The sequence below is a fragment of the Protopterus annectens genome, chromosome 6.part1 (genome assembly GCF_019279795.1).
Source record: "Protopterus annectens isolate FY-2018-M chromosome 6.part1, PAN1.0, whole genome shotgun sequence".
Classification (NCBI taxonomy): Eukaryota; Metazoa; Chordata; order Ceratodontiformes; family Protopteridae; genus Protopterus; species Protopterus annectens.
In genome coordinates this window covers 186,086,794-186,113,061 of record NC_056738.1, presented here as the reverse complement: position 1 = coordinate 186,113,061, position 26,268 = coordinate 186,086,794, and the positions used below count along the sequence as shown (strand labels likewise).

At 44.1% G+C, this 26,268-nt stretch overlaps 1 protein-coding gene across 5 annotated transcripts in view; it reads right to left on the bottom strand.

The window, feature by feature from the left end:
* Positions 1-26,268, bottom strand: part of OTUB1 (OTU deubiquitinase, ubiquitin aldehyde binding 1) — a 669,979-nt gene that overhangs the window by 37,710 nt on the left and 606,001 nt on the right. For all 5 annotated transcript variants that reach the window (XM_044075629.1, XM_044075633.1, XM_044075632.1 and 2 more), the window contains exon 6: positions 19,422-19,616. In XM_044075629.1, the coding sequence (XP_043931564.1) occupies positions 19,422-19,616 (195 nt within the window). The remainder of the gene's footprint in view (positions 1-19,421; positions 19,617-26,268) is intronic.

Below are 26,268 nucleotides of genomic sequence, written 5' to 3'. Positions count from 1 at the left end.
AAGGTTGTATAGGACAGAAAGGTATAGATAAGTCCATCTAGTTCAGGAGGGGATGGAGGGAGGGTAACCTGGACTGCAGCAGTGTGAACACTTGAACATCTACATTTATGGTAGGTACAAAATGGTACGATGTTCATCGTGTTACACTGCTGTAGTCATTACACTTGGGTAGAATCCCAAAGCTAAGGTTGGGTGGCTGGTCTATAAAGAGTTAGGATTGGCTATGAGGCCCTGCAGAACTGCAGTGGCAAATCCTGCTCTGGATTTAGAGTAAAGAGGCAAGTGGTAATGCTTAGTAAAGGTGTGCACTGAACTCCAAGTTGCAGCCTCCAAAATTTCCTTGGTAGGAACTCCTCTGAGAAAGACTGTTGAAGTGGCTGTTGCCCTGGTGGAATGTGGCCTAATGTTATTAGGGACCGATTTTCCATGCTGTGTGTAGCAGTAACAAATACAGTGTCCTATCCATTTGGAAATAGCCTGCTTTGAGATAGCCTTGCCCAGTGATCCTGCAGCATATGCTACAAACAGTTGCTCAGTTTTCCTGAAAGCTTTTGTTTTGTCCAAGTAGATGCATAGCTGCCTGTGTATGTCCAAAGAGTGCAGAAGTTTCTCCCCTTTATTCTGGGGGTTTGGATAAAAAGTTGGCAAATGGATGGTTTGGTTAAGAGCCACACTTATTACCAGCTTTGGCATAAGGGTAGGGTTTGTCCTTAAAGAAACCCTGTCCTGATGAAAAATTATAAAAGGTTCCACTGCCATTAATGCCTGTAGCTCTTATACTCTTCGTGCTGAAGTTACTGCCAAGAGCAGAGCTGTTTTCTATGATAAAAATTTTAGATCGGCTGTATTGGCTGGCTCAAAAGGTGGCAGGGTCAGTTTTTCCAAAACAAAATTGACGTCCCAAGTTGGTGTTGGTGCTCTCCGGGTAGATCTTATGGTTTTAGCCCCTCTGAGGTACTGCTTTAGCAAGGGATGAGAGAATAAAGGAGGATCCATGTTGTAATGTGCTGAAATGGCAGAGGCGTGGATCTTAATTGATGAGAAGGATAGGCCTCTGTCCAGCATCTCAGTTAAGTATTGTAAAATCTGAGGAATGTTTCGGACAAGAGGGTCAAGGCTTTGAGCCTGGTTCCAGGCGCAGAATCTCTTCCATTTTTCTGAGTAAGCTTTCCTGGTGCTAGGCCTCCTGGCCTCCAAAATGATATCCATAACAGCTTTCGAGAGAGGTGTTGCCTGTTTGACTATTGAATCTGCCATGCTGCCAGGTTTAGGGTTTTGAGCTGACCGTGCAGGATCTGATTGTTTTGTTGAGTCAGAAGGTGTGGAATTTGAGGCAAAATCCATGGTGGGCCTTGAGCTAAGTTCTTTAAGATTGGGTACCAGTGCTTGGCGTGGCCAGTCTGGAGCAATCAGGGTCATCTGTGGTTTTTCTTGTCTGGCTTAGTACCTTTGAAAGGAGAGGCAGTGGTGGGAAGGCATAAACTTTTAGGCTTTTCCAGCTGAACGAGAGAGCATCCACTTTCCATGCTTGTGTGTGATAAGTCCTTGTGCAGAATTTTTGTAGTTGGCAATTCAGTGTTGAGGCAAAAAGATCTATGTCTGGGCATCCCCATTTTTGCGTTACCACGCGGAAGATTTGTGGATTCAATTTCCATTCGTGAGGGTCCGTGATATTTCTGCTTAGATCGTCTGCCAGAGTATTTTTCTTTCCTGGCGGGAATTGTGCTTGCAGATGAACTTGATACGTTAGAGCTGTGTTCCACAAGGACATGGCTGGCCTGCATAGGGGATAAGAATGAGTGCCCCCTTGCTTACGTACCACATTACTTTGGTGTTGTCTGTCTTTAATAATAATTGTCCTGGATACAGAAGGTCCTTGAAAGCTGTTAGGGCATTTTGAACAGCCAGCATCTCTTTTTGATTGATGTGAAGATGCATCTGGTCTGTGGTCCACTTGCCCTGAATGCATTTTCCGGCCATGTGTGCACCCCAGGCGTAATCCAAAGCATCTGTTGTTAGAGTCTGCCTGGCTGTAGTTGGGAAAAGGCTGACCCTTGTTTAGGTGACATGCCTGTGCCCACCATCGAAACTCCTGTTGTAGGCAATGAATCATTGGTATCACTGCTTCTAAACTGTGAGAGTGTTGAGTCCAAACACTTTTTAGGTACCATTGCAATTTCCTCATATGCAGTCTGGCATATGGTATTAGTAGTATGCAGGATGCCATGAAACCCAGGGCCTGCAGAATCTTTCTTGCAGGGAGATGGGACTTTTTTGCCAGTAATTGGAAATATTGAGTTAGTTGAACTTGTTTGTCTGGCATGAATTAAGCCATCTAGGCCGTTGTATTTAAGATGGCACCCAGGAATATAATCTGTTGTGAGGGCACTAGTTTTGACTTTTCGTTTACTGTGTACCCTAGAGAAATCAGCAACCTTTTTACAAATGCCAGATGCTGTAGCAGAATGTCCTTTGTCTCTGCTTGCATGAGGCAGTCGTCCAGGTATGGATATATGTGAATTCCTTTTTGTCTGCAAAATGCAATTACTGGTGCCAGGCACTTGGTAAAGAACGTGGGTGCAGTAGATAAGCCAAAGGGCAGTGCAGAGAATTGGTAGTGCATTGTACTAGCTTTGAATCTGAGGTATCTTCTGCAATTCTGTCTGATAGGGACATGCAGGTATGCCTCTGAGGTACAGAGCAACAAACCAAGCCTTCTTGCCCAGCATGGGTAGAAGCTGGTGTAATGTCAACATTTTGAATTTCGGAATATCCAGGTAAGTATTTAGAATTGAAAGGTCTAGTATGGGCCTCCAGGCCTTGTCCTTTCTGGGGACCAGGAAGAGTCTTGAGTAAAATCCTTGTCCTTGTTCCTGTTGTGGTACTTTTTGAATAGCTCTCATGTACATGAGGGCTGAAATTTGTTTTTGTGCCTCTGCCCATTGATTTTGTGGCAGGTCTGGCATTCCTTTTAGCCTTGGTAAAGTATAAAAGTGGAACCTGTAACCTTGAGACACAATATTCAGAATCCATTTGTCTTGGGTGATTGTTTACCAGTTTTGAGAAAAAAGTGATAGTTTTTTGCCAGTTTTGAGAAAAAAGTGCTAGTTTTCCCCCTAAGGGGGCTGCCAAAAGGGAAGTGCTTGGCGTACGAAGGGGGAAGTCATTGGGACTGGTTCTTGTAAGGTTGAGACTTGTCCTGACCTCCTTTTGGGGTTGAGGTGCCCCACTGTCGTTGTCTGTTAGAGCCTTGGGGTTGAGATCTGCCTCTTGGGTGTCTGTGTCTGCCTCTCTGTGGCCTGTCTGACACTGGAAAAGACCAATTCTTTGTTGGCCAATTTCTGCTAAATCGAGGTGGCTGTACCTGTAAGAAATCCTTGACTGTTTGCATAGATTTAGCTTTATCCTCCATTTTCTTTAACACCTCTTCTGCCTTAACACCAAACAAGGTGTCATGCTGTAAAGGAGCATCCAATAATTTTGCCTTAACATGATCAGGTAAACTCTGTTCTTTTAACCAAGCATGTCTTCAAATCACAGAACCTGTAACTGCGGCTCTATACAAGAGGCCTCTAAAGAATCAAAACCACATTGCAGAGTATGTTTTCCCACCTGTTGAACTGCATGCAATAAATCCTGCATTTCTTTACAGTCAGGAGCTTCTGAGCTTGCAAGCATTTTCTGTTTTAACTGAGCCATTAAATATTGTTGGTACTTAAGCATGTGAAACTGGCAATTTAAAGCCCTTACTGCTAAAGTTGCAGAAGTGTAAACTTTCTTCCCTCATCTATCCAAAGCTCTGGAATCTCTGTCAGAGGGCACTGGATTTTTTGCAATGGAAGCCTTAACCCCTTTCGGACCCTGGGAAATAGTTTCTGGATCAGCAAAGGGTTTTTATAAAGAAACTTGTGAGAGTCAGGGACTCTATAATACCTATCTGGCTTGGCTGGTGCAGGGGGCAAAGAATCAGGAGATAAGCTGGATTCAGAGAACACATCATCCACAATATCTAGCACAGGCAGAATAGCCAGGGGCCTGTGCTGAGACAGTAAAAGGAAATCCCTGAGCCTTTTCTTGGATTCTGAATAATCCTGACTTTCCCAATGGAAATGCTCCCTCATGGTATGTAAAGTTTCCCCAAAAGAATAATCCTTAGGAGGAGAGGCTGAAGGGATAGATTCTTCTCCATCAGAGTCCTCATAGGGGGGTAGAGAGTATCCCTGGTCTGAAGAGGAATCAGAGGAAATGGAAACCTGATCAGAGGAATCATAGTCTGTATCCTGCCTAGGCCTTTTCTCAGGAGGGGGATGGGAACCCCTGATTAGAGTAATGAGGTTTTCAGCCATTTTAAGCATCTGTTTCTTAGGCATGGAGGACTGTCCAAGAGAATGCTGTACTTGCTTCTTTGTCTTTAACGGTACTTTTGCCTCGGCTGTTGCTTTAATGGTAAGTTGTAAAGGTCTGAAAACTCCCTCAGAAACCGATGCCTGCTCAGCGGCTCTGGACCCAACTGAGGGATTAGTTTGCGTAGGCCCAATACCTTGAGTTTCCAGAGGCCTAGTTGTCTCCATGTGGGAGACAGAGGCGGCCTGTGACTCTGAGGTAGCGGGTGTCAGGGACTGCGAAAGTGCCTCACTGAGAACCGGCGACTGGCCTAGAAGAGGTTTTGTCGTCGATTCTGGACCTCGAATGTCTGTCTTTATCCTTGTCTTTGCATTTTTAAGGAATTGCGGTCATCGGTTGATCCGATGGCATAGTATAATTGAACCTTCAGCCAAAGTAGTGCAAAGCAAAATCAAAACGTCTTTTTATAGTGCGTTTGTTAAATCTAGCACAAAACCGACAACTAGTGGTATCGTGATCAGGGCCTAGGCATGGAATACAGTAAGAGTGGAAGTCCTTATGAGGTATTTGCTTCCCACAAGAAATACAATTATTAACTTTTTCTGACATCGGTCTGAGGCAAGAAAAAAGTTTCTAACGGGTACTTAGCTTTATTGAAGACTTCGGATCTGAAATTCGACTTCGAAAATCTCAGGAGTCGGCCGACCGGCACTTGCGAACTGCTTCTGCTTCGGGCACCGCGCGGCAAGAAAGACTGAAGAAAATGGCGTCGGATGCATCTTATATACCCCTGGCGCACTGACGTCAGGGAAGAAGCGACAGCAACCGACACCGGACCAAGACTTTGGAACTCTGGCCGACTGCAGGACCACCTGACGGCAGGATAACCCAAGTGTAATGACTGCAGCAGTGTAACACGATGAACATCAGTTTTTTCTTGTCCCCAATAGTTAAGAGCCCCAAGTGAGCAGCAGGTGACAAAGGAAGAGAACCCCTACAGGAAGAGAGCCGAAGGAGGGTTTCCTTAGCTAGAAGGCAGGCTATAAGCCAGCTATCTAGTAGGTTAAGGGGGAAGGAGGAAGGAAAAAAAAAGACCGCAACAGTGAATACATTCGAACATCTACATTTATTGCAAGTGTACACAACTGTACTATGTTCTTTGTATTTCACTGTTGCAGTCCTAAAGTGTGGGAATATTCCCAAAGCTGAAAAGAGGGAAGAGATTAGGGACAAGAGAGGCTGCCCTGCAGGATGGCAGTGGCAAAGGCTGCCTGCAGGATGGCACTGGCAAATCTGCTCTGGACTTGGAAAAGGCTGCCCAGTGCAAGTGTTTGGTGAAGGTATGGACATCCAACCAGGTAGCAGCTTCCACGATGTCCACAGCAGAGGTTGCAGTAACCCTAGTGGAGTTTTGCCCGTTAGCCTCAGGAGATTTTGTGCCATGATGGCTGTAACAAAGAGATACAGTGGGAGATCCATTTTGAGATGCTCTGTTTAGAAGCTGGCTTTCCCTCATAGCCAGGGGCAAAGGTCACAAAATGCGCATCAGATTTTTCTCAAGGTTCTTGTTCTGTCAAGTTAATTGCGTAGCTGCCTATGCACATCCAAATAATGGAGTATTCTTTCCCCTTTGTTCTGGGTGTTGGGAAAGAATGGGCAGGTGAATGGCTTGATTTATAGAGTGACCACTTTAGGTATGAAAGAAGGGTTACTTCTGAGGTAAATCCTGTCTGGGTGGAAGATGAGGAATGGTTCCACCACCATGAGAGCTTACAGTTCAGAAACCCACCTGGCTGAGGTGATAGCCAGCAAGAGGGTAGTTTTCCAACTAAGAAACTTCGGTTGGGCAGAAGCTGCAGGTTTCAAAAAGAGGCAATGTCAATTACCATGAAAGGGTAGGTTGCCTCCTGGGTAGTCGGATGCGAATGACCCCCCCCAAGAAACTGTCTTAACGGGGAATGAGAAAAGACAGGAATAAGGGCTAAAATGATAAATGAATGAATTTTAATGGAGGAGAAGGAGAGGCCTTTGTCAACCAAACTATCCAGATAATCTAGAATGGTAGCAATCTGGGCCAAATCAGACTGTGGTGCTGCTGCTGGCACCAGATGGAAAATCTTTTCCACTTAGATGAGTATGATTTCCTACTGCTAGGCCTTCTGGATTCCTTGAGAATGCCCTGAACCTGTTGGCTTAGGGTAAGCTTATTCCTGGATGCTGGCAATTCTCCAAGCAGAAAGGCTGAGTGTCTGCAGGCTAGGCACAATCCTTCCTTTGTCCTTAGGTCGACTTTGAGGCAACAGCCATGGACTCTGGCTGGTTAGTTCGAGAAGCAGAGGATACCAAGGTTGCCTGGGCCAGTCTGGGGCTACCAGTATTGCTCTTGGGCCCTCTTCCCTTATCTTTAGAAACACTTGAGGTAGTAGGGGTAAGGGAGGAAATGCATAAGTGAAGAGATGAATCCAAAGGAAGAGAAATCATCTCTTCTCCAGACTGATTTCTGTTTGTTCCTGGAACAGAATCTTTCCAGTTCAGCATTTTCCTTGGTAGCGAAGAGGTCTATCTTTAGGTCTCCACATCTCTGGGCCACTCTGAGAAATATTTCCAGATGCAGATACCATTCGTGTCCATCAGGTTTCTACTGGGGTGATCTGCTAGAGTATTTTGAGCCCCTTGAAGGTATTGCGCCACAAAGTGCAACTCCAGAAAGAGAGCAGTTTCCCAAACTTGCATTGCTATATGGCATACAGGGTAAGAGTGGGTATTCCCCCCTGCCTGTTTATATACATATAACTGTGTTGTCGTCTGTCTGTTTTCACTACCAGGACCCCTGGTTCCCATTTTCCTTGAAAGCTATCAGGCCTTTTGGCACTGCCATAAGCTCTTTCCAGTTTAAGTGTCTATCCTTCAACTGAACCTCCCACTTCCATTGGGACTGGAAGTGTTGAAACTGAGCTCCCTGGCTGTCTCCGAGGCATCTGTGGTGAAAATTTGGCCCTGTAAGGTGAATCTGAATGGAAGGCCCTTATTTTGGACACAAGCCTGTACCCACCAAGTAAACTCTTGTTTGAGACAAGGGATCAGCTGTATCTCAGTCGTCAGGGACTGACACTGCTGGCACCATACATTTTTGAGGTACCACTGGAGTTTCCTCATGTGCAGCCTGGCCAGGGGGACCAAGAGGATACAAGATGCCATGTACCTCAGTGCTCGGAGAAACTCTCTGGCTGAGATGCATTTTAAAGGAGAAAAGTAGTGGGTCAAAAAGGAGACCTTGTCTGGAGGAAGTGGAGAGTCCAGGAGTATCCCCAGAAAAGCTATCCTGTTGGTTAGAATAGTGTTGGATTTTTGCAGATTGTGAATCCCAGGGAGGACAGGAGGTCTTGGGAGTAAATTTCAGATCCTTGTAAAATTTTGACAGGTTCGTGGCCTGAATTAGGCAATCATCCAGGTAGGGGTATATCTGGACCCCTCTAATCCTGCAGAAGGCAATTGCAAGGTCTAAGCATTTGGTGAAAATCCTTGGAGCAGTAGACAAGCCAAAGGGCAGTGCTTGAAAACTGACAGTGACTGTAACCTGCTCAAAGGCGAAGAAAGCTTCTGTGTGATTCTTGAACTGGGATGTCAGGTAGGTATCTTTTAAATTCAGAGAAGCCATAAATTTCCATGGGGTCATCATCCACAGGAATTTTTGAGGTGTCAACATTTTGAATTTTGGAACCAAGAAACTGATTGAGGTTGGACAGGTATATGACGCGGTGCCAACAGCCTTCTTTTCTGAGGACCAGGAATAGCCTGGAGAAGAACCTTTTGCTTTTTGATGTTGTGGAACTGGGTCCACTGATCCCTCAGAACACAAAAACTGAATTTGAGAAAGGCCCTCTGTTTTTTTTTGTTCTGAGGAATATCTGGATAGCCTGTGTATTTTAAAGGCTCTTTGAAAGTGAGTTTGTAACTATTTGATATAATGTCTAGAACTCTCTTGTCTGAAGTGATGGGAGTCCAGTTCTGTTTGAATAGGGACAGCTTTCCTCCTAGTCTTGTTTGTGATGGAGTGGGGGAGGGTGAGACATTGTTGCCCTCTGGCAGAAGCCTGGGACGTAGAACTCTATTCTAGAAGTTTCTGAGATCCACTGCCTGGGTCTCTGAAGCTGCTGTCGTTGTCTATGAGTCCTTTCCTGCTGGGTTTTCCTTTGTCTGCCCCTAGGTTGCAAGGGAAAGGGCCGGTGTTTAGTGGGGAAGTTCTTACTAAACCTAGGAGGAAGTCTTTCACAGCCTGCAGAGACTTCACTTCGTCCTCCAGCTTTTGAAGAACAGCCTCAGCTTAAAAAGGAATTTCTTGTCAAGGGAAGCATCAAGAAGGTTATACTTAACAAGGTCAGGAAGAGACTGTACCCTAAGCCATGCATGCCTTCTAATAATGGAGCCAGTGGCAGTTCCCCAGCTAGAAGCCTCCACAGTATCATAGCCACAGTGTAAGGAGTGCCAAGCTACCTGAAAACTGGAGTGGCAGAGATCCAAATGCTCTTTAGAAAGGTTTTTATGCTCCAGTGATGAGACCTTTTGTTTAAACTGATCCAGAATGGTTTGCTGACATTTAATCATGTGAAATTGACAGTTGAGAGCGCTCATAGTATGGGTGGCTGATGTATAAACATTTTTCTAAATCTATCAGGGGCTCTGCTCTATTTATCCATAGGTAAAGGGTTTCTAGAGGAACTGGCTCTAGCTCCCTTGGGTCCTGAGGTGACCACCTCTAGATCAGCAGATGGATTGTTGAAAAGGTATTTATGAGAGACCAGTACCTTATAAAACCCATCTGGTTTACAAGGGGCAGAGGGAAGAGAATCAGGATTCAGGGAGGAATACTGGAAGACATCTTCAACCACCCCTAAAATGGGTAGAATAGCAAGAGGTTTGTGCTCTGGCAGATCCAGGAACTCCTTAATTCCCTTTTGAGTGAGGGTATTCCTGTGCTTCCCACTGGCAATGTTCCCTCATAGCATGGAAAGTCTCTCCAAAGGTGACATCCTCGGGGTGGATGAGGCCGGTTCTCTTCTGAATCCCCAAAAGAAGTGATGGAGGGTCCTTCTTCAGAAAGTACAGTTGTGTGCACTTACCATAAATGTAGATGTTCGAGTGGTATTCACTGTTGCAGTCATCACATTTGGGTCATCTGCCTGCAGGTAGCCCTCAGCCAGCCTGAATACCAGAGTCTCTGGATTTCTGCATCGGGTCCTCTTCCATGACGTCAGGGGTATAAAACATGCAGCCGACACCATTACATCAGTTTTTCTTGCCCCAGATGTCAGGTGCCCCCACAATAGGAAGCAATTATATGGTATGGTACTCCCCCAACAAAAGGCAAATACACCAGAAAAAATAAATATACCAGTCAAGAAGGAAAGGAAGAGTCGAGAGAAGTAAGGGGACTGGAGGGAGGGTAACCAGGACTGCAATAGTGAATACACTCGAACATCTACATTTCTGGTAAGTGTACACAACTGTACTATGTTCTTCGTGTTTCACTGCTGCAGCCATCACATTTGGGTTGATTCCCAAAGCTAAGGAAGGGAGGAGGAAGCTAAATATCATTAGCACCAGCTATTAAGCCCTGCAATGCTGCAGTGGCAAATCTAGCTCTGGATTTAGAAAAGATAGGCATGTGGTAATGCTTGGTGAAGGTATGTACAGAGCTCCAGGTAGCAGCTTCTAGGATGTCCCTAGTAGGGACTCCTCTGAGAAAAGCCACAGAGGTAGATGCTGCCCTGGTGGAATGTCATCTTATCCCCTGAGAGGTAGGTTTTCCATGGTGCTTGTAGCAGAAATTAATGCAAAGGGCTATCCATTTGGAAATGGTTTGCATTGAAATGGCCTTCCCCTCTGCCCCTGCAGCAAAGCCAATTAGCAGCAGTTCAGATTTTCTGAGAGGCTTAGTCCTGTCCAAATAAAATCTAAGTTGTCTGTGCACATCCAGAGAGTGCAGTATTCGTTCCCCTTTGTTTTGTGGATTAGAGAAAAAAGTAGGCAAATGAATGGACTGATTTAGGGCCACACTAGACACCACCTTGGGCATAAAGGAGGGATTAGTCCTGCAGGAAACTCTGTCCACATTAAAGATAATGACGGGTTCCACTACCATGAGGGCCTGCAATTCAGACACTCTTCTTGCTGAAGTGATGGCTAGAAGGAAGGCTGTTTTCCAAGAAAGGAATTTCAAATCTGCTGTTGCAGCTGGCTCAAAGGGGGGGGGGGGTGAGCTTTTCTAATACAACGTTAAGGTCCCAGGCTGGAGTGGGAGCTCTCCTGGGGGGGGGGGTCCTTAAATTTTTGGCCCCTCTAAGGAATCGTTTTAGCAGGTTACAGAAGAGGGGTGGCTCAGTATTATAATGTGCTGAAATGGCAGAGGCATGAATTTTAACTGACGAGAAGAATAGGCCTTGAGTATTTCTGTTAAGTACTGTAGAATATGAGGTAAGCTAGGCATTGTTGTGCCCATCCCCCGAGCCTCGCTCTAGGAATAGTATCTTTTCCACTTTTCAGCATAAGATTTTCTAGTACTAGGCCTCCTTGCCTCCAGAATAACATCCAGCAACTGCTTACTGAGGGATGCTAGAGGAGAGCTCAAGGAATCAGCCAGGCTGCAATGTTCAGGGTTTGAAGCGGAGGGTGCAGAATCTGGCCCGCCTGCTGGGACAGCAGGGAAGGGGTGTGAGGCAGGTGCCATGGTTGCAGCAGTGTTATACTGCGCAATAGGGGGTACCAGCGCTGGCGTGGCCAGTCTGGTGCAATCAATATTGTCATTGGCTTGTCCTGTCTGTTTGATCTTTAGTAGAACCTTCGAGAGGAGAGACAGAGGGGGAAAGGCACAAACCGAGAGGCTTTCCCAGGTAAAGGACAGGGCATCCACTTTCCAAGCTTGACTGTGGGGAGTTTTTGTTCAGAATTTGTCCAATTGGTAGTTTTGAGGGGAGGCAATCAAGACTACCTCTGGAGTCCCCCCATTTGTTCCACAAGAGGTTGAATATTTTGGGTTCTAGTTTCCATTTGTGTGGATCCATGAGTTTTCTGCTCAAGTCGTCTGCCAGTGAATTTAGTTTGCCTAGCAGGAATTGAGCTTGTAGGTGTACTTGGTAGCTCAAGGCTGTGTTCCACAGAGCCATGGCTAGTCTGCAGAGAGGGTACAAGTGGGTTCCCCCCTGCTTGTTTATTTACCACATAATGGTGGTGTTGTCTGTCTTTACCAATAGCTGTCCTGGAATAATGCGGTCTTTGAAGGCTGTCAGAGCATTCTGTACAGCTAACATTTCTTTTTGATTGATATGCACGTGCATCTGTTTTGGGTTCCATTTGCCCTGAATGCATTGCCCTGCCATGTGAGACCCCCATGGATAGTCTGATGCATCTGTTAGGGTTTGGGCGGCAGGGGGTAGAGTGAAAGGGAGTCCCTTGTGGTAGCAGGGCTCTGCCCACCAAAGGAACTCTGTCTTCATACAAGGGATGATGTTTCCACATCCTGAGAATGTGGACACCATAGGCTTTTTTAGATACCAATGGAGTTTCCTCATATACAGTCTTGCATATGGAATTAGTAGGATGTAATAGGCCATGAACCCCAAGGCTTGCAGTATTTTCCTTGCAGATAGTTGGGGTTTTGTGGCCAGTAGTTTGGAGTAGGTTGTCAAATAAACTTGTTTCTCTGGAGTGAGGAATGCCATCTGGGAAGTTGTGTTCAAGCTTGCTTTCAAGAATACAATCTGTTGGTACAGTACTAGGTGAGATTTCTTTTTGTTGCTGGTGTACCCCAGTGAGATTAGTTTCTTTACGAATGCCAGATGTTGTAATAGCAAGTCCTAACTTTCTGCCTGATTCAGACAATCGTCCAAGTATGTGTAAATTTGAATATATATCTGCCTGCAAAATGCAATGCCTGGAGCTAGACACTTTGTGAATACCCTGGGCGCAGTAGACAAGCCAAAGGGAAGTGCAGAGAACTGATAGTGCATGGAGTCTGCCCTGAAGCGTAGGTATTTCCTGCAAGATTCCCTTATTGGCATGTGCAGGTAAGCTTCATTTTAAGTCTAAGGTTGCCAGCCAGGCATCCTTGGCTAGCATAGGAAAAAGCTGTTGAAGAGTTAGCATTTTGAATTTTGGAATTACCAGAAAGGTGTTGAGAATAGAGAGGTCCAGGATAGGATGCCAGGAGTTGTCTTTTCTGGGTGCCAGGAAAAGTCTTGAATAAAAACCTTGTCCCCTTCGTTCTGCTGAGACAGGTTGAGTAGACCTGACACTGAGAAGAGAGAGAACCTGCTGTTGGGCCTCCCTCCCACTGATTTGGGGGTAGGTCTGGCCAACTGTTTGGGGTTGGTAGTGTGTGGAAGTGGAATCGGTATCCTTGGGAAACTATGTTCAAAACCCATTTGTCCTGGGTAATGAGTTCCCAGTTTATTGCATGCAGGGCGAGTTTTCCTCCTAAGGGAGCAGGTAGTTGAGCAGGACTTGGAAGGGTTAAGGTTAAGTCATTGTGCCATTTTTCCGTAGGGGGGTGGCTTACTACTCCCTGCTTTGGAAGTGGGAGCCCCCCACTGCTTAGGTCTGTGTGTAGCCTGAAACTGTAACCTAGGTAGTCTGCTGTTCCTGGGTTTGGACTGAGAAGACCTGGAAGAGACTGGAAAGGACCAGTTCTTTGAAGGTCAATGCCTACTAAATCTGGGAGGCTGTACTTGTAGGAAATCTTTAACAGTTTACATAGATTTAGCTTTTTCCTCCATCCTTTTAAGGACTTCTGCTTTGTTGCCAAAAAGGTGGTCTTGGTTTAAGGGAGCATCCAGTAATTTGGCCTTAACATGATCTGGCAAGTTTTGTTCCTTAAGCCACGCATGCCTTCTAATTACAGACCCAGTGGCAGCAGCCCTGCAAGATGCTTCTAAAGCGTCAAAACCACATTGCAAAGTATGTTTACCAACTTGTTCTGCAGAATGCATTAAGTCTTGCAATTCTTTGTATTCAGCACTGTCTGGAATCAACATAATTTTCTGTTTACGTAGTCCCATAATATGCTGATGATACTTTAACATATGAAACTGACAATTTAAAGCCCTAATGGTCAATGTAGCAGAAGTGTATACCTTCTTACTACATCTGTCTAGGCCTCTAGAATCTCTATTAGAAGGGGTAGAATTTTTGGCAGCAGTAGCCTTAATGCCTTTTGGTCCTTGGGAAATGGTCTCTGGATCCGCAGAAGGATTCTTGAAGAGGAACCTGTGAGAGTCAGGTACTCTGTAGTACCGGTCAGGTTTTCTGGGAGCTGGAGGTAAAGTGTCTGGGGTAAGGCTAGATTCCAAGAAAGCATCATCTACAATGTTCAGAACAGGAGGGACAGCCAAAGGCCTATGTTGAGGCAGGAATAAGAATTCTCCAAGTCTCTTTTTGGACTCGAGTAATCCTGACTTTCCCAGCGGAAATGCTCCCTAAGAGTATGCAAGGTTTCACCGAAGGAAAAATCTTCTGGAGGGGAAGCAAAGGGAATGGAATCCTCTGCCTCAGAATCCTCATGAGTAGATAAGGGCAAATCCTGGTAAATGGAAGGAGCAGAAATATCAGATTCCTGATCAGAAGAATCAGAAAGAAATTAAGTTCTAGGTCTCTTAAAGGAGGAAGGCTGGTTTCCCCTAATTAAGATAAGGTCTTCAGCCATTCTAAGCATTTGTTTTTGAAGCATATGGGCCTGAGCTTGCATTTTGGTCATCGGTTTTCTAGGTGTAGTGCGAGCTTTAGGCCTGAGGGATATGGAACTTCTGGATGGAAACAATGACATTGGTTTAAAATGCAAGTCTGTAGGCCTGAATACACCCTCAGAAGCTGGTGCCTGCACAGCGGCTCCGGACCCATCCAAGGTAGAGACATCCGCAGGTTCCATAGTCGAAGAAGCATCTCGCGGCATGCCGGACTCTAAATGGGTCTCAGCAGAGGCCTGCAAATCTGAAGTAGCAGGTATTAGGGGCTGTGAAAGCACCTCACTGACTTCCGGCAGACTGGCGACTATCTTAATGGACGTGTCGTCGGCAGTTTTGGACCTATGCAATCTGTCTCTGTCTTTATCCTTACGTTTTTTCGGAAGATCAGTAGTCGGCTGGCTTATAGAAGCCATTTTGGAGTACTGAGACAGAGTACGAAAGTAATTGTGTAATTTAATTGTGATGCTACTACTGACCTAGTATATTTTTATGTGTGCCTTAGGTATTTGTTGTTCTTATTACTAAATGTATATTCTTATTATACTTAAATTTTTTATTAATATGTCTCTTAGTATAGATTTATGTGTGGAGCTTTTCTCCCCGGGCCTCTACTGAAAATGGGCATATATCCAGCTAGACTAGCCCGGTTAACAAATATAAAATAAAATAAATAAATAAATAAATAAAATAAAATTGGCTGCAAAGATAGCCTGATGACGAATAGTTCGGAGGTTGAACAAGGCACAAAACCGACAGCGAGCGACGTCATGATCTGGGCCTAAAGAGAGGATGCAGTACGAATGAAAATCTCTATGAGGTATTTGCTTTCCACAGGCAAGACAATTGTTAACTTTTACTGATATCGGTTGGAGAAAGAAAAAGAATCCCCAGCGGGGTACTTATCTTTTTTGAAGACTTCGGATCTGAATCTCGAAAACTAAAATTTCAGAAGTCGGCCGACTGGCACTTGCGAACTGCTTCTGCTTCGGGCACCGGACGGCAAGAAAGACTGATGTAATGGCATCGGCTGCATGTTTTATACCCCTGACGACCTGACGTCATGGAAGAAGAGACAGCATCTGATGCAGAAATCTGAAAACTCTGGTATTCAGGCCGGCTGAGGGCTACCTGCAGGCAGATAACCCAAATGTGATGACTGCAACAGTAAAACACGAAGAACATCTACTACTTAAAAAAAAAAAAAAAAAAAGCTCAGTGATACAGCTGAAATACAAAAGAAAAGCCACGAACAGGCACACAAAATGCCAAGGAAGCAGAGGAGAACTGCTAAAGCAAAAAATGTCTACAAAACAGCCCAACTTCCAAAAGAAGAAAAAGGTTGGATCTGACCTTAACTGTCAATTCCAAATCAAATGATTCACCAAAAACACACAAGATAAGCAGAAAGAAAACAAAAATTACACTGCTAGCTTGAAAGTATCCTGAGATAAGATTACCAAAGCAGCAATGTGATCTGGAAAGGAGGAGTGGTGGTGCAATATGGGAGCGGGGGTGGTGCTTTACACACTAGGGCAGTCTTAAGGTGTCAAAAAACTGTTGCCTGCTGCTGCCAGTTCTGAATGACTGAATCATGTATGATCTAGTTGCTATCCTAAAGTGCAAGTATCTCAACGACTCCTTAACAATCATGACTGTGTAGGTAGACATCCTGCGGGCTCAATCAGTACACTCAATCCCCTTGTACTGTAGCAAAACCAAATAAAATATTTAACTGGGAATTTGGAATACAAAATTTAGACTTCTGAGAAAGTACAGGCCTCAATTCCTTTTTAATAATTACCAAAAGGAATTTGAAATAGTACTGTTCATTCTGTAGGACCTCTTGGCTGTTTTTTGTAACTAACACCTTTTCTTTTCTTTGCCATTTACTTTCGATGGAGTAGGATGTCTAAGGGTAATGATACTGTGGGTGGGGGTCTAACAAATGGGATTATATATCTTTTGGTATTACGTTTTTGACCTACCTGTCCTTTGTGATCTTCAACCAATGTGGTTGGTGGAAGGACAGTGGACTTCCCCAACTGTCTCCAGATGACAGCAGCTCTGGAAGCCTAGAGGAACACTGCTAGTTACACTGGGTCTGACAGCCTCCCTGAGGATTGCTTCTTCCTCTGTGTGGATGATCTTGATGTAAGTAGCCATTCCTGACATTTTCTCGTTGGTTTTGCTGTGGGCCAAGCTTGAAGAACATCCAAAGCTGGCTTCTCTATATTCTGCTGCAGGAAAGCTGTAGATGGTGAAATTTTACTCCCACAGCTACAACAGACTTACTGTGATCCTCCATATCCTTAAGATACCTCTGCACCAAACAAAGAAGGACCTGTAAATGGGATATCCAAAAGATCACTCTGATGTCTTCCGCAAACTCTGTTAGCTTGAGCCAGGACTGCCTGCTCTCACTGCTCTGGCCAAACCTTTGCTGCACTATACGTGATGCGGACCATAAGACTGAGCATATCGGAGGAAAATGTCATCTAGTCTTTGATTATGTCTTCAAGTGGCACCTCGCAGCTCTTCCATCACATGAAATGATTCCACTGCAAAAATCCTACCAAACATGCTCATGGCCCTACAACCCCTGTATGGGATGGACAACCAAACTCAGAGGGAAGTAAACACCTTTACATATGGCCATATGGGTGCTGTGGAAAACAAAAGGGTCAAGGTTGGGAATCAGCACCCAGACAATGCAATCTTTTGAAAAGTGGAAAACATAGTCTGCTTATGAGGGACTCTAGCTACTGTGTCTATGCTGTCCCAGGCAACCAAAATATCTACCAGTGATTAAAAACATGCAAGAGTATGAAAGTAAACCTGCAGGCCTAATGCTACAACATCAAATGGGGAAATTGGATTAGGTCCCTAGGTGACTTCCCCTTTCACTTCCATCACAAGCATGCAGTCACTAAATTCTGACTCTTCCAGTGATGATTCAGTAAAATCTATGACTTCTTTCTCATCTTTATTAACTAGCTGAAAGCTTAGTATGGGATACCTGACACTTCTGTTTCTCAGTGGCTTTGTGTGGTCATTTTTTGGGAAGGTCCCCATTCAAAAGAGGAGGATACTCTCGAGAATGGCTTCATAGTACAGGCTGTGCAACAGGTACAGATGTGGCCAAAATTGCACTGTGTGAATTTTGCTACAGGGAAGGTCATCTCATAGTCCACCAGCAATACATACTGAGTTGATGCCATGCTGATATTGCCTGTACAGGCACACTGAAGCTGTAGGGTCCAAATGCTGGTGCTGACATAATGGCAGTTAAAAGCAGCAGTGCCCTGTAAGTTGGCAATGTCACTGCAGAGTAGACAACCTACTGTATGGAGCCAAGCCTTGCACAGTACTTGAACGACCAAACAGTAAGTACCTCACTAGTGGAGGTACTTATATTAGGTCCTGGTACAGAAGCAGAAAAGGCAACAAAAGCAGCATGTTCAGCATCAGACCTGTGAATGGAAGCCCGAACACCACTTACAGAATGGTGCTGATGGACTGAAAAACACCACTGACAAGGTCCATAAGTAACTCCAGGACTGGGGAGTAGGGCTGTACCTGTTTTTCATGCAAACTTGCCTGGTGCCCTCTGACAAAGGGGATGGAGCAGGAAGCCAAAGAACTTTTTTCCTGTGCTCTATGAATAGCTTCTACTACCTTTTCAAGTCAGCTGTAGGCAACTACATAGAATTGTGATGCAAGGTGAATATGGATGGGGTGGAGACCACTTCTACAGTGATCATGAGAGCACACAGGCTCCAGAATTAGTATGGCAGGTATTTCATCACCACCCACCAACTTCTGTTGCATTCATTTAATCTTTTCAGTCTCCATAGCTGGAGCAGCTATAGACAACATGAACAGTCCTTGCGTTTCACAGAGCAAACACCTTTAGTTTTCCGATAGTCCTAGCAGGGTCTGGAGCCCATATACAAAATGCTTCAGTGTCAAAAAAACCTAAGGGGTTTAACCAATGGAGTCTTCTTCAACAAAACATCCCGAGATCCTCTTTGCCTCCTTCTTCTAGCAGCATGATTAAAATTTACAAAGATGTAGTGACTGGACATGCAGTGTTCCTCTTTGAGACAAATGAAACATTATATGCCTATCATTTCAGTAATATAGCCCTGCTAAAAGGCACATTTGTTTGAAGGGCTTCAGCACTGCAGCCTGAGCAGGCCTAAAGCCCAGAACACTAAGGACACACAACTAAAGTAGCTAAAAGTTATAGGAAGAAAGCCAGATTCATGTGGACTTGCCAACATTTTCAGTGAACCTAAAAGCTCCCAAACAGTTTCAGTAAAATCCGCATTTAACAAAGCCAAAACTTTTTGTGGCAGGCTAAGCCCCTTGCATCCCCTAACTTGTAGATCGACAGTCAATGTAGAAAGGGCAGAGTCAGTTTTGATGAATGCAGTTTTCACCAAAACTGTTTCAGAGGTTTGTGACTCTCAGAAATTACTTGCGTACAGTTGTCATGTCCCCAAAGTCAATCATATTTAAACACACTAGTGCAACTACTAGAATTAAAACAGTAAATACAATTCCAGACTAACAACTTTCTGCAACCAAACAGCATATCCTTGTTACCCTATTTTTCAGAGAATATTTCATGGGCTGTGTTCAAATTGTGTGCGGCTCCAACTTGCGTGTGGGCAAAGAATCCTTTTGGAGTTTAATTCTCTTTGTCCACCAGAGCTGTGTAACTGTGGAGTTAGTAAATTTAAGCAAGGGATTTGCGTGAGGTGAGGAGAGAAACGTCAGGTAAGGTGGGTTTGCCCCCCCCCCCCAAAAAAAGTTTTTTTTGGGGATTCAACTCTGACTTGTTAGTTTCATCTGGATAAAGCTGGAATCACTGTTAACTCGCAAAAAATACATGAACCATCCAAGATAAATTCTTAAAAAGAGTTTCATGCAGCACTTAAGAAATGGACATTGAGGGAGAGGGATTCATGATGGGAAGGCAAGACTGCTTAAGAAAATTCTTTGGCAGAATGGTCTTGATGTCTGTGGCATGCAATCTTGTTTGTTACTGAAGTTGGAGCACTTCCCATCAGACACTGCTTTAAAAATGACCCCTCCCCCAACTGAAAGACTCAACTTCAGGTATGAAGCACTACAAACTGATGTAATTACCAATTTACTGAAGCAGCTGTTCATCAGATAACACTTTTATACCTAAAATAGAGAAATGTATGCATGTCAACAGTTTTCCTAACAGAGGAGGGGAAAAAATTAATCTGCAGCAATATTAAAAGGTCACAGTCTAACCTTCATTAACGAACAATGCAGTCTTCTGAAATGTCAAACAATTTTTTTTACCTGCTGACAGAATTCCTTCACTGTTCGTCCTCCTTCAATAAAATGCTCAAAGAATCCATTCTCTCTCTGCAAGTACCCCGATGTCAGGAGTCGTAAGTAAACCACCAAGTAGTCAGACGTACTCTGATCATTGAATGCAGTTAGGATGTCAGAAATGGAGGCCTGCTTTTCCACCATCTCTATCAAATCCATAAACTGGAAAATTACAATCAGAAATATAAGCATGCTTTCTTTCCACTAATTTTCATTATTTTCTGCTGCTATCTGAAATCCAGACAAATTCTATACTACCAAGTGAGAAATCCTACATTTAGCTAGAAATCAAGTCCAGCTGCCACTCAAAACATGCAACACTTCACCCAAATACAACAATATAAATGATTTTAGAGAATGACTCTTTCAGGAGATAATTCAGTTAGTATGAATCTCACTGCTGATGTCCAGCAGTTCTTGTTTGGGCAAACTTTACATTAAAATCTAGTGTCAAGTGCTGGTATCAAGAGTGGTTTCTGAAAGCAAGTTTCATGAGGACTCTATATAAAATAATTATATTATTTACGTAACAAATACACAAAAGGAAAAATATGAACAAACCCCAAGAAAAGACAACACAATTGAAAGATTGAGGTAAAGAAGGGGGAAATACCACAGCACTATATACTACAAAAACAAATCTCAAAAATGTATTAATTGACCTACAAGGGAATCCTCCTAAATTGGCTTTATCACTGCCTTCAGCTTATGCACAAATTCATAAAAAACATTTTTTTTCCTCAGAAGCTCATCCTCTGTACAAGGAGGGTGCAGACTGTGCCAGCACAAAATGTGAAGCTGCACACTAAGCCACAGAGACCAACAGTTTGCCCTTAAAGACTAACAAGCAGACTTCTTGAAAATCAAGAAATAATAAATGAAGACCCAATATCTACAATGCTACCAAGAAAGGCTTTTAGAAAAAAGCAAGGATGACCCAACCCCAAAGATCCACTGATAGTGGTGAATACTCTCCTACAGACACAAGTACAGCTGTGCCACATACACGTCAAAATTGTAGATGTCAAAGTTTGATCACTGTTGCAGGTTTTCAGATTTGAGACTTCTGTTGCTGAATGTGACAAGTCCAGCCTGACTTCCAGAGCTTTTAGGTTGGGTAGTTACCCCCCCATAGGATGTCAGCACATGCATGGTTTATAAAGGAAGTTCGCCTGCACCATCTTTGATTCTATCAGCCTCCAGAAACACGTGTCTGATGCAGAACACTAATATTCTAGATAGACAATGGCAGTCCCATAAAAATACCCCTACAAGGGAGAATGACTTTGGCGGTGGAGGTAAAAGAGGGAAGGTGGAGGAAGGGTGACTGTGTACCCACTCAGGACCTCTGGATGTCCAAAACATAGGAAAAAGGGTAGATGGAGGGAGACAGCACTGCAACAGTGAATACAAACAAACATTTACAATTTTGTTAAGTTCTTAGTACTACTTTACTGTGTTCATTTTAGGGCTCACTGCTACAGTAGTCTTTACATTTAGGAATATTCCCTAAGCTCATGGACCAATGTTTGGCTAGCCCTAAGGATGTGCTGCTGTAAGTAACTATTATACAATGGACATGGAAAATCCTGACTTTGCTCTAGAGGCAAAGTTCACAGCACAGCGTTTAGAAAAAGATGTGGACTGAAGAAAAATGTAGCTGTTTGTGGAAAAAGAAAAAAGACTGAACAAGACTGCTAAATAAGACACAAGTGTCTGGGCTACTGTGGATATACTGTAATTGGCTCTTACCTGCCTTAGGAAGGTCTTAGGTTCACAGATGTATACTAAGCTAACTACCACAGGGGCCTATTTAAGCATAGCCAAAGTTTAGAAACCTTAAGATTATTCTACGGGGTAAATGTAGGTTAGGGCTTGCACCAGGGCTAAATTTCCAATTCCCCATCCAATGATCAAAGTTTCACTTGAATTGTGTTAAGAAAAAACTCTGCTTCACATGGAAGGGAAGCCTGTTCAAGAGAAGGGATAGTCTCTGAGATGCATATCTGTCTCTTCAACATGTCCAATTTATGCTGCAAGCAAAGTTTAAGCCACCAGATCAAGTAATTATGATGCCATTTGCTTTCAGGATATGCAGAAGGTCCATCAGAGTGGGATCCAGGGATGCCTTGTATACCAACCACAGACTGCTGCCCCTCATCTGTCAGTAGGAGACAGTCCAGGGATAGGGCTTTGAGGTGAACTGTGTAGGATATGTTGTTTACACCTTGTAACCTTTTTGAGTAGAACTTCAGTGGACGTTCCAGCTGCAACATTCATCTGTTCAGGCACATACCAAAGGGGGCATTGTACTCAATGGGTCTGGTGATGGCAGAATATACTGGAACTTTGACTTCCTTGAACCTGGATGCCATACCCTTGTGTATACATTGCACAACATGTACTGATCTCCTTACTACTGTAGACACATGGTGACCAAAGGTGAAGTTATTGTCTACATGCATCCCTAAACCCCTGACTATTGGATCTATTCTTAGGGGTGTGTTAACAATGAGGCAGTTTTCAGGTGTAGCCAGCTTCACAAAGGAAACTATTATGCATTTCTTGGCAATGAGTTTTAGACTGGGGCTCTGACATCGGTTATTTATCAGAGTCGGTCCTTCTTGGAGGATATTAGTGTCTTGGGGGGGGGGGGGTTCTTTGACTGCACCAAGTTTGTAATCGTCTGCCAGATGATGCCCTCCTTAATGAGTCTGCCAAGTAACTGTCTTTGCCTAGTACATAGACTGCTTAAAGTACAAAGTTCTTCTAGATAAAACAAGAACCACCAAAACTGCTGATGACTGGCAAACTACATGCAGATAACCATCGTAGAGCTCCAAAGATCACATCCAGACTCTATTTTGCAACGATGGTAGCACAGACAGCACTGTGTCAATTCAAAAGGACTCCTTGTGAATGTACAGATATAGGCCACTCAGGTTAAGCTTCTGGTTATTTTTTAGTAAAAAAGAACCTGAATTAAAAGTCTTACCCTTGCCAATCCAGTAGAACTCCAGGATGGTTCTTTTTCCTCAAGATGTTTGAAATCACTACCTTCACTGCAACCTTCTGATAGGGTAGGGCATCTTGAAGGGGCAAAGACTGTGGACTTACAGGGAAGAGGATTCGGAGCCAACCAACATCTGGCAATACTACTCTCACCCACTAGTCATGCGTGATGGCCTACCACAGTGACAAGTGGAAGGACAGCAACCCTCAGCTGCCTGTAAAAGTGGGTAATGAAGTAAATCCCCTGAAATAAGAGTGAAGCCCTCCACTGGAGTGAACATAGCATTTATCTTGGTGGGGAGCAATTCTGAACATTGCTGCATTCTCCATGATGTCTTCCAGAACTTTTATTACCCTAGAGTTGTTGCCTGTGCCTAAACACACTTCACACTGACTCCTTTACGTCTTAGGAAAGGTATGCTGGAGAGGGTGAAGTTCAACTCTAACATGCATGAGCGCCCTTCTCTTTCTTCCTGGTTTCTGTGGCTCAACTTTTACTTTCTTCACATGTAAAAGAAAAGGGTTCCATCAAAAGGGACATTCAAAAAGTTGGCCTTCATATCTTCAATGAAACAGTTAGATGCAGCCAGGCATGGTGTATCACCATTATGCCAGTGCCTGATGAGCTGGTTGAACCATCAGCTGAAAAGTGTGCTAGGCACATGATCAGACTGGAAAACGGGTCTTGGGACAGTTTCCGGTGGCTCCCTTCTAATGCACCTTCTTAAAAGCTTCCTTAGCCAATTCCCTCTGGAACCAAAGAATATTTGTGTCATGTAGTTTACTGCCCGCAGTGACATGTAGAGGAGAAATAAAAAGTACAGTTGTGTACACTTACAATAAATGTAGATGTTAGAGTGTATTCACTGTTGCAGTCATTACATTTGGGTAATCTGCTGGCAAGTTGCCCTCAGTCGGCCTGAATTCCAAAGTCTTGGGTCCTGCATCGGTTGCTGTTTCCTCTTCCATGACGTCAGGTCGTCAGGGGTATAAAACAAGCAGCCGACGCCATTTTCTTTAGTTTTTCTTGCCCCAGATGTCAGGTGCCCCCAAAAAGGTAGCAAATATATATATATATATATATATATATATATATATATATATATATATATATATATATATATGTATATATATATATATATATATATATATGTGCGTGTAAAAACTATATATACATGCATCAATACAAACATTACCTTCATCTAGAAGCAAATACACCACATAGGTTGTAGAAGATAGAGAAGGAAAGATAAACTCCAGAATAAAAAAGGGATGGCAGGCGGGTAACCGGACTGCAACAGTGAATAACATCTGCATTTATGGTAAGTGTACACAAAGTACAGTTTTGCACCTACCATAAATGTAGATGCTCGAGTGCTAATACAGCTGCAGTCATAACAGATGGGTTCTCCTGCCGTCAGGCGGGTCTTCGGTCGGCCGAATTCAAAAGTCTAGGTCCGGCGTCGGTTGTCGTTGCTTCTTCCCTGACGTCAGTGCGACAGGGGTATAAAAGAACCAGCCAACGCCATTTTCTTCAGTTTTTCTTGCCCCCGATGTCAGGTGCCCTCAGAAGGAAGGCAAAACATAAATTTATGCAGTAAAGCAAATGCAATATAATCAAAAAACAGTAGTTGCAAGCAAATACACCATAAAAGAATACCCCAATGAGGTTGTATGAGGAGGTGTTAGCCATAAGGCCTGTCCCAAGAGGGGAAGGAGGGAGGGAAACCTGGACTGCAGCTGTATTAGCACTCGAACATCTACATTTATGGTAGGTACAAAGCTGTACTATGTTCATCGTGCATACAGCTGCAGTCATAACAGATAGGTAGAATCCCAAAGCTAATAAAAGGGTGGTAGGCACTAAGTGGAACTAGGTGGAGCCAGGATGCCCTGCAAGACTGCAGTGGCAAAGCCCGCTCTAGTTTTGGAGTATAATGGTAGGTGATAGTGCTTGGAGAAGTAGGTACAGAACTCCAAGTGGCTGCTTCTAAAATATCGTTGGTAGGAACCCCCCTGAGGAAGGCAGTAGAGGTAGCTGTGGCCCTTGTGGAGTGAGATCTGATGCCTGTAGGTACAGTTTTACCATGAAAAGAGTAACAAAAGCGTATGCAGTGGGCAATCCATTTTGAGATTGTCTGTTTGGAAATAGGCTTCCCTTGAGCACCTGTAGCATAGGACACAAAGAGTTGCTCTGATTTTCTGAAAGGCTTTGTTCTGTCCAAATAATAACGGAGCTGTCTGTGAATGTCCAAGGAATGTAGTAGCCTCTCCCCTTTGTTTTGTGGATTAGGGTAAAACATAGGTAAGTGGATAGCCTGATTCAAGGCTACCCTGGATACTACCTTTGGCATAAATGAAGGATTGGTTCGTAAGGAAACTCTGTCCTGATGGAAAATGATGAAAGGCTGCACAGCCATGAGGGCTTGTAGTTCAAACCCTGCGCTGAGGTGATAGCTAGAAGGAAGGCTGTTTTCCATGACAAATATTGCAGATCTGTTGAAGCAGCTGGCTCAAAAGGAGGCAGGGTTAGTTTTTCTAGAATGAAATTGAGGTCCCAAGCCGGTACTGGTTGCTTCCTTGGGGGTTTTATATTCTTAGCCCCTCTGAGGAACTGTCTTAAGAGAGGGTGAGAGAATAAAGGAGGATCAGTGTTGTACTCTGCAGAAATGGCTGAGGCATGGATTTTGATGGAGGAGAATGAAAGCCCACTGCTTAGCAGCTCGGCTAGGTACTGTAGTATTTGATGTAAATTCAGTATTTCAAGATTCTGACCCTTTTTCTGATTCCAGACACAAAACCGTTTCCATTTTGCAGAGTAGGCTTTTCTAGTAGAAGGCCTTCTGGCCTCCAAAATGACATCCTGCACCTCCTTGGAGAGTAGGGTCTGCTGTGAATTTAAGGACTTCTCCATGCGGCTAGATTACGTGTTTTCAGCTGACTGTGAAGAGTTTTGAAGTTGTGCTGAGTCAGAAGAAGAGGCATTAGAGGCAGGATCCATGGTGGGGAATGCGTCAGGCTGCTCAGGAGTGGGTACCAGTGTTGTCTTGGCCAGTCCGGAGCAATGAGAATCATCTTTGGTCTATCTGCTCTGGCTTTTAATAGAACTGTGGCCAGCAGTGGAAGAGGTGGAAAGGCATAAACCGTCATTGTTGTCCAACTGAAAAAGAGTGTGTCCACTTTCCAGGCCTGTGGATGAAAGGTCCTTGAGCAGAATTTTGTCAATTGGTAATTTCTGTGGGTGGCAAAGAGATCTATGTCTGGCCTTCCCCATGCTTGAATTATCATTGTAAAAACTTGAGGATGCAACTTCCATTCATGTGGATCTGTCATATTTCTGCTCAGGTTGTCTGCTAGTGTGTTTTCCTTCCCTGGCAGGAATTGTGCTTGAAGTTGGATTTGCAATTCCAGAGCCGTGTTCCAAAGGGACATGGCTAGTCTGCACAGGGGATATGAATGAGTTCCTCCCTGTTTGTTTATGTACCACATCACTGTGGTGTTGTCTGTTCTTATCAATAGCTGCCCTGGATGCAGTAGGTCTTTGAAAGCCATAATAGCATTTATTACTGCTAGCATTTCCTTTTGATTGATGTGTAGGTGCTTTTCTTTTTGTGACCATTTGCCCTGAATGCACCGACCTGTCATGTGCGCCCCCCAGGCGTAGTCAGAGGCGTCTGTTGTGATGACTTGATTTGTTTGAGGCTTGCAGAATGGGAGACCCATGTTTCTTTGGCATGCTTGAGCCCACCACAGAAATTCCTTTTGAAGACATGGAATCAGTGGTATGATTGTTTCCAAACTG